Source organism: Taudactylus pleione, unplaced genomic scaffold, assembly GCF_031769625.1.
Source record: "Taudactylus pleione unplaced genomic scaffold, aTauple2 ptg000068l, whole genome shotgun sequence".
Classification (NCBI taxonomy): Eukaryota; Metazoa; Chordata; class Amphibia; order Anura; family Myobatrachidae; genus Taudactylus; species Taudactylus pleione.
Window position 1 is genome coordinate 695967 of NW_028284470.1, and position 9034 is coordinate 705000.

Consider the following 9034-nt stretch of genomic DNA (forward strand, 5'->3'; position numbering starts at 1 on the left):
GGAATATAGCCGTGGGCGGAGTCATGTCTAACACCAAGGCAGCACGGTTGGGTGACTGAGGATATTGTGGTGTTGACGGTAAGGAAGATGTGACGGGACATGGTGACTCTGGGAGGAGGGATGATTGAGTTTGTTTTGGACGTGTTGAGCTTTAGGTGGGCCTGGCCGCCTGTGGCCCTCCAGCTGTTTTGAAACTTCAAGTCCCAGCATACCCTCCCACCGATCAGTTGGTAAAGCATGCTGGGAACTTCACAACAGCTGGAGAGCCACAGGTCGGCCAGGCCTGACGTAGCGAGAGGTCAGAGGAGCAGAGGAAGATTTGGATGTTGTCCGAGTAGAGGAGGATAGGTGATTATGCATGCCTAGTAATGTAGCCACATTTACTGCATTATATTTAGGCACATATACAAGTATATTTGTATGACATTTAGATCTTGCTTTAATATCTGTCTTATTTTACCTTTTTAGATGTGGCCCCTTAATTGATCTCTGCAGGGGACCCCACGTGAGACACACTGGGAAGATTAAAGCCTTCAAGATTCACAAGGTAGTGTGTGTGTGAAATACACATTAGCCGCACAAGACCTAGATGTCGCCTGTAGGTCTGGAACGTATTTTAATTCCTTGTTAAATAAACTTTCTAAAGTAACAGAAATTACCATGTACAGGTCTTCAAAGCAAAGCCCCTGCACAAGATACCCGTATGGACTGTGCCATGCCCGGCAGCAGTGTCCAATGCCTGTGTTATGCCAATCTTTATTACAGTCTCCCTTCCGGTTAGTAATCTCTGTGAAGAGACAGATGGGCGCTGTACACAAGACCTTTTATAGGAATGGAACTATGGAGAATAATAATCGTTTTATGCCCACGATCTAGATAGTCTTGTCATCTGCATAGTTAATTGGACGTTAAGCAAATATTTTACCTGATATTTGTTTAATGTTTAACTACCGTGCTGTTGTGTACATAAATGGAAAAAAATCTTTATTATAATGAATCATTGATTGGTTTATCACTTGGTGATTAAATCGGTGTTACAAAAAGACATAATGACAACTTTTTTGCCTCGAGACCCGAACCTTGGTGGCTTGTACAGAATGATTGTTTTGCGACCTAAAAAGGACTGCGCATAACGCCATCGCTGTACATATGGTCCTGACTGTCTTTTTGTTCTGCCCCGTTCATAGATACACGCCAATTTATTAACGCGACAGATGTCTCCGAATTGGCCAGGTGGGCACGTGCCAAATCTAATCTGACTGAGAAAAAAAAAACACAATTTGAGCCAATTGGGTGACGTCACTGTGGCTTGGGCAGTTATATTTACCAAGCATTCTGATCGTCCTCTGATAGATCTCAATGTTGATTTTTGATCCGGTTTAATTGATTTGCGGCCAATTAAGTTTAATCACAACAGAATTGGCATTCAAAAATACACAGCGTCTATTGGCACCTGGAAATTGCGAACTAAAGACACTGGTGTGTGTGCAGTTAATCAGTGATCATTGTATTGTAGAGTTTGGGAGCGTGTTTGCTTCACTGATTCATATTTCAATGGTTTAGGGATAATATCGGTATTCTAATGTCTCCTGAGTAATTAATGATATTGTAAAGCTTTAAAACAAACATCACTTGGAATTACTATAGAGTGAATGTCCATTAATCAGTATATTGTAATTCCTGCACGTTTCGATAGTTACTTGGCGGTTACAGTGAAAGCAGAGAACGTGTTTGCGGGATACTGAATTGTTTCCCAGTACGAGGCGCAGTGTGAATAGTTTACACATCTGATTGCGCATATTGTAATACTGGTGCCTCGTGTCCTGATTGTCGCTGTGTGAATTGCAGAACTCCTCCACCTATTGGGAAGGGAATGCCGACATGGAAACCCTGCAGAGGATATATGGAATTTCTTTTCCTGACTCAAAAATGCTGAAAGAGTGGGAAAAATTCCAAGAGGAGGCCAAGAATCGAGACCACAGGAAGATTGGGAAAGTAAGCGCTAAACATAACTCCCATTAATGAATAGCAGAGATGGCGCTTTGTTTCTCTGAATGGAAGCTGCACATTGTTAAATCGACACTTGCTATAAAAGTGTGTGACGCGTGTGTGGTTATGTCATCTGCTGTTGTGCTCATATTAAGCGCCGTGCTAAATGATCAGTCAGGCCTATTCAGTTATAGCCTACAATCAGCCCTGTAAACTGCAGTTAACACGGATTACTGTTCCAATCTGGCGAGGATCGAACAGAAATCCGCGTTAAATGCCCTGATCGCGGCTGCCGCCAACGTGTTAACCCTTAGCTCCGGGAACTTAAACCCTGATTTATATGGGTTACCGCACGTGGAAAAGGGGCTGTAATTGAATAGCCCCGGGCGTTAAAATTTACAGCATATAATTGAATCCGGCCCCAAGAATGTTGAAAATGGACACCTTTTACAAATGGGCTGAGGGGTTGATCACCAACATTTTTAGCATATTGGTGACATGACTGTCTTCTGCTTTTTTTTTTTTTTTTTTACCATTTGTTGTTCTATTTTTTATTTATTTAAAAAAACAAACAAACATGGTTTTAGTAGCTTTTTCAAAAAGTAGTAACGGCCATGTATCACACGTTAGAATGGTATGCAGTCGGGAAGCCGGCGGACCTAATCCCGACTGTTCCTAGGGGAAGGGGGGATTAGCGTTAGGCGGCGGGGAAGGGGTAGTTAGGTTTAGGCACTGGGGGGGGGAGGTTAGGGTTAGGCACCCCTAAGGGAGAGTTAGGGTTAGGGGTTAGAAATAGGTTAGTCAATGCTCGCCTTAGGACGATCGGGATTCCAACCGCCAGGCATGGGTCCGGCGGTAAACTTAAACCGATTCCGTTGGAATGATGGACAGAGGGGAGGGCAGGAGAAGGGGTAAGGGGATGGGGTAGTATTAGTAAAGGAAGGGCAGGAAAGATAAATAAGGAACTGCTGGCAGGAAGAACGGCAAGGTGAAGCCCATGGAGTGTCTCCTGTGGGCCTTGTGGTAAGAGACCCAAGGGAACCATGTTGCAAAAATTGTGTGGGGACATCTGGTGATATACTCCAGCTGATATGTATGCCAAATAGCGTTCTGTAACGGATAAAGTATGGGGTCTGCTTGCTTCTTGGCCATGTAATAATCTGTGGGCTCTACTCTCCGCTATGGGATCCTGTGTAATAAATGTGATACAGATAGTAATCCTGAACGCACTCTGGATATCCTAGTGTTACCGCTAGGAAGCGGGGAGGGCAAAGCACAGATCCGCGGCCAGGGAATCCTATCATACCCCAAAAGGGGGCGTGGCCAATCGGGGAGGGGCGCCCTAAATTCGTCACACTTAGGGGCTTGCCCAGCACTTACGGAGGTGCTGGGCATCCCCCAAGCTCTCCCCTCACGGTGTATAGATGCCGTGCGCATGTGTATGGCATCTATCCGCCCAGCGGTGATGGGTCACCGCAATTTTTCCCGCCCACGGGACACTGCGATTCTCGGGTGGGGAAGGCTCAGGGCAGGATGTTTTAGCAGGGCGCCACTAAAAGGGCAGGGGGCACATTTTGCCCTTTTCAAATCGGGCAGGGCGCAGCGCCCCGCTAAAACAGCCTATCGGGAACACTATATTACCTGAGAACATGGGAGTTACCTTTTTCGATAGAGTAATTCTGTTTTAATTTTTTAAAAATGAGAATGTGAAGGGTCTTAGCAGGAAATCTCTCTCTATTTGTATCGCTAACGTGCCGGTGTTTCTGTATTACCTCAGGAGCAGGAGCTGTTCTTCTTTCATGAGCTGAGTCCCGGGAGCTGCTTTTTCCTGCCCAAAGGAGCCTTCATCTATAACCAGCTAATTAACTTCATCAGGGTAAGTACTGTACATGCTCCTGTCGCCAATACTCAGTGGAAACGGCCATTTTGTTGGCCTCATTAATATTCAAGAGATTGCAGCCTATCCGGAACCAGTGACCATACTGAGACGCAGCAGTTTTGTGGTGTGCATGAATATTCAAGAGATTGCAGCCTGTCAGGAGCCAGTGAGAGGCACGGTGGTAGCGGCCATTTTGTGGGCTAAACCTTGATCTCCCTGTGGCACCAGATCCTAGTGAATTGATAGGCTGCCGTTTCAGATTTGCTGTCAGCGTTATTTGTAGGAGACCTTTTTGTAGGTATTTCCTTGGGCCAAAATTTCTTATTATGCCATAGTGACTATTTTTATTGTTCTCTATGGTAACTATGTTGATACTGATGACATTTTTGGAAATTGCTCTTTGCAGGACATAATTATTCATTTCGCAATCATTCCTTTACTACCGCAATAAATCTGTCTCTGTGGGTTCAATTGAGAGTTTATTTGACCATTATTGTATTTTTTTTCTCTACAAGGAACATAGTTTCCCTAATTATCCACAGATGACAAGAACTCTGCCTAACTGTAGTAATTTACATATGATCTAAACAGAGACAGTCTATATATACAGTTGTGATAACTTTAATGCTTCATTCATAGCCAAAGTAAATTTGGTGAATGACTTGTACACAGATATATTGACTTTTATTAAAAAATTTCTTATTTTTAATTGCTTTTTATTTTTTTAAAGTTGGCTCTATCTGGTGTAACGAGTCTGATCTGTGATTACTGTTCACTTAATCGCCTAAAATCTATTCACTTTACAGAGCAAAGGACTTTAGACCTCAGTCAGAGGCGCTCGCAAGAAGCGATCGTTCTGTCTGAATGAGGGCGGCCGCTTCTTGTTTTTTGGTGCGGCCTCCTGGTCGCAAGCTAAGCTGTGGGTTACCACCCACAGCTTAGCTAGCGACCAGGGTGATGGTCGCGATGGTGACCACAATCGCGACCATCGGGGCTTGCGACCAGACCATAAGGTTGGGTCTGGGCACTCGCAAGCCCCAGGGAGCTTTCTGCTCTGATGGAACAGGAAGCTCCCCACAGACATCACTGATGTCAGTGCAGCCGCCTACAAAACGGTAGGCGTTCCTTAAGGAACACCTCCGTTTTGGAAACCACCCCCCCCCCCGGCCCGCCTACAAAAAGGGGCGGGCTGTCGATAAACATCGACAGCCGCCCTTTTTGTAGCGAGCTCCGGAACGAGAGAGTCTCTCTCGCCCCGGGGCTTGCGCACGCGCAGTGCGGTCGCTGCGCGTGCGTAGGGCCACCCATCGACCCGGTTGCGAGCACATCGGTGCTTGCGACCGGGTCTGAATGACCCCCTTTGTATCTTATCTAAAATGAGTCACATGATAATTAATGATGGCCATCGATAGTACCATTGGTGGTTAACCACGATGGTATGGGACTATCGACAGGGAATCATAGATGTTTCACCCACTGATGGGGCTTCGTGTCTCACATCGGGGAGATAGGGCTTTGTCCTGTGTATGGTGGAGAACCATTGGATCTAAGCCATCGATGGCAAACCAACCTGTAGTGAACATCGATAGTTATTTAACAGTCGATGGTCATCCCTAATGCTGATAGAATGTTGTTTGACCTGATAAGCAATCCACTGGATCTTTCTTCAGATTGGCCACCTTGTGCGGTCACATGGGATAGGCCAAGCTATGCAACCGCAGGGCTACATGTGGTTCATATTGCTGTTTGTGCCTCGTGCCTCAGTGATGTCATGAATCCCTAGTGCTTGATAGACTGCAGTCTCATAAGTAGAGTCCACAGTGTGAGGGTGTTGGGGAACCCTTAATAGTGGGCAGGGCGACCCAACACCGGAACAGTGCCAAGTCTTATAACTATTTTCACCCATGTGCCACATTTTTCTTTTTAGCAAGAGTACAGGAAGCGTGGGTTCCAGGAGGTGGTCACCCCCAACGTGTACAACAGCAAGCTCTGGCAAACATCCGGCCACTGGCAGCACTACAGTGACAACATGTTCTCTTTCGAAGTGGAGAAGGAGATATTTGCTCTCAAGCCTATGAACTGCCCGGGACACTGGTATGAGATACAGCGCAGTGATTAATACACATACATGTGCAAGGCCTGATCATTAGGATTCTTGCCAGGTAGAACCATTGATCCACTCATGGCGCTTTAATTATGGATCATGTTTTTATTTTATTTTTACCTTTTGAAAAACATCTGTTTTCAATTTTATTCTTTTTACTTGGTATTAAAATAAAACAACCTCCCCCCCCTCTGAGTAGTGTAACTGCAGGCTTCCTATGCCCCCGAACTCCCCACGTGACTGTTAAATGATCGGTTGCCCACCCTGAACAACATTTTTGTATAGTCAGACATGCAAATGTTTTTAAGAACGTTGATTGGTCAGTACAGCGCATCCCTTCCAAACGGTGAACTCAACACGGAAACCCTGGAGATTATGGTAGTTTGAGTGTGGAGGGGCTATTTTTAGTTAAAAAATAAATACCAAATTTCAGTGCAGTTCTTAAAGTTGTGGTGGCTTTGTGTTTGGGGGGGGGGTTTATGAGCTGAAAAATAAAACACTCAAAATGTATATTTTATAGAGCAGCGAACTTGCATCTTTTATGTCAAACTTCTCTGTTTTATTGGGAAAACTATATGCAAATAGATGACTGGATGCTATCATATCTACAAATTGTATGTAGTTGACTACATGCTGCCATATTTTTTTGCTAGTCGTCACTAGGAAAACAAAAGTGCCAACAAAATGACCTGTCCAAGGCGCAACTTATTTTACGTTTGAATCCTCTGCATATTGTAACCCAAGTGTGAATTAATACAGGCGGCTGTTCTATAACGTGTCTCCTGTCTGTCAGTTTGATGTTCGATCACCGTCCGCGCTCTTGGAGGGAGCTACCTCTGCGCATGGCCGATTTCGGAGTCCTTCACCGCAATGAGCTGTCTGGTGCTCTTACAGGACTGACCCGAGTGAGGAGGTTCCAGCAGGACGATGCCCATATATTCTGCACTATGGAACAGGTATACCGAGAGTCTTGCATAGTTACGTGCCTTCAGGTTTCTGTAATGTCATTGATACCAAAGTTATTATATACTTTTACATTTCAGCAGCAGCTTCACAGTGAATGGTGCAGAGCTTTGTGTAGGGTCATCATCTATGCCCCTGGACTAAGCATTTACTGGGTCTGTCGGTCGCCTGCTTCATTAAACACTGTTCTTACACAGCCACAAATTCTATTAAAACAAAAAACAATGTTGAGCTAGTTATAAAAATGTTGACATTGCTCGTGGCCTGAGTTCTGTGGCTGTCACTGAACCAAAAGCTAATGAAAGCCCTGTGGCAAGACAATTATTATTGCCCATTTATTCATGATTAGTTTAACAAAAAAAAAAAAAAGGGGTGTAAACTACGAATGAAAATCCTTTTTATATTTTATTTTGTTATGTAAAGTTTACTGTAATATCAGATCATTATTATTTCAGACTGCTGGAAAATAATTTCTAAAGATTCAGCGCATGCTGCCATATTTCTACAAAAAGTCCATTCCACACTAATCACATACACCGCGATATTTTAGCTACAATAGTTTAACTCCATCCAAAGCGTATGCCTCCTAGTTTTGGGTGCAAAATAGCCTTTAAGTTTTACTTTGTGAATTTAAGTAATTGTTTGCATAGTTAAGTTAAGAACCCACTATTTTATCGTCATCGTTAAAGATATTGGGGTCTATGTACTAAGTCTTGGAGAGAGAGAGAGAGAAAAAGTGGATGGAGCTAAAGTACCAACCAATCAGCTCCTAACTATCATTTTTCGAACACAGCCAGTAAAGTGACAGAAGCTGTTTGGTTATTACGTTATCTCCGTACACACACTCTCCCTCTGTCCCTGTCTGTGTTTGTCTCTCTGTCTCTCTCTCTGTCTGCGTCTGTCTCTCTCTTTGTCTTTCTGCGTCTGTCTCTCTCTGTCTGTCTGCGTCTCTCTCTCTGTCTGTCTGCGTCTCTCTCTCTCTGTCTGTCTGCGTCTCTCTCTCTCTGTCTGTCTGCGTCTCTCTCTCTCTGTCTGTCTGCGTCTCTCTCTCTCTGTCTGTCTGCGTCTCTCTCTCTCTGTCTGTCTGCGTCTCTCTCTCTCTCTCTCTGTCTGTCTGCGTCTCTCTCTCTCTCTCTCTCTGTCTGTCTGCGTCTCTCTCTCTCTCTCTCTCTCTGTCTGTCTGCGTCTCTCTCTCTCTCTCTCTCTCTCTGTCTGTCTGCGTCTCTCTCTCTCTCTCTCTGTCTGTCTGCGTCTCTCTCTCTCTCTCTGTCTGTCTGCGTCTCTCTCTCTCTCTCTGTCTGTCTGCGTCTCTCTCTCTCTCTCTCTGTCTGTCTGCGTCTCTCTCTCTCTCTGTCTGTCTGCGTCTCTCTCTCTCTCTCTCTGTCTGTCTGCGTCTCTCTCTCTCTCTCTCTGTCTGTCTGCGTCTCTCTCTCTCTCTCTCTGTCTGTCTGCGTCTCTCTCTCTCTCTGTCTGTCTGCGTCTCTCTCTCTCTCTCTCTGTCTGTCTGCGTCTCTCTCTCTCTGTCTGTCTGCGTCTCTCTCTCTCTGTCTGTCTGCGTCTCTCTCTGTCTCTCTGTCTGCGTCTCTCTCTCTCTCTCTGTCTGTCTGCGTCTCTCTCTCTCTCTCTCTCTGTCTGTCTGCGTCTCTCTCTCTCTCTCTCTCTCTCTGTCTGTCTGCGTCTCTCTCTCTCTCTCTCTCTGTCTGTCTGCGTCTCTCTCTCTCTCTCTGTCTGTCTGCGTCTCTCTCTCTCTCTCTCTCTGTCTGCGTCTCTCTCTCTCTCTCTCTCTGTCTGCGTCTCTCTCTCTCTCTGTCTGCGTCTCTCTCTCTCTCTCTCTGTCTGCGTCTCTCTCTCTCTCTCTCTCTGTCTGCGTCTCTCTCTCTCTCTCTCTGTCTGTCTGCGTCTCTCTCTCTCTCTCTCTGTCTGTCTGCGTCTCTCTCTCTCTCTCTCTGTCTGTCTGCGTCTCTCTCTCTCTGTCTGTCTGTCTGTCTGCGTCTCTCTCTCTCTCTCTCTCTCTGTCTGTCTGCGTCTCTCTCTCTCTCTCTCTCTCTCTCTCTCTCTCTGTCTGTCTGCGTCTCTCTCTCTCTGTCTGTCTGTCTGTC

General features: G+C 45.5%; 1 protein-coding gene across 1 annotated transcript in view; it reads left to right on the forward strand.

Moving 5' to 3' along the window:
* The window catches only part of TARS1 (threonyl-tRNA synthetase 1), a 60185-nt gene that overhangs the window by 25500 nt on the left and 25651 nt on the right, over positions 1–9034 (forward strand). Inside the window, exons 8-12 of the mRNA XM_088466959.1 lie at positions 469–547; positions 1849–1995; positions 3767–3865; positions 5796–5962; positions 6766–6928. Coding sequence (XP_088323085.1) covers positions 469–547; positions 1849–1995; positions 3767–3865; positions 5796–5962; positions 6766–6928 — 655 coding nt within the window. The remainder of the gene's footprint in view (positions 1–468; positions 548–1848; positions 1996–3766; positions 3866–5795; positions 5963–6765; positions 6929–9034) is intronic.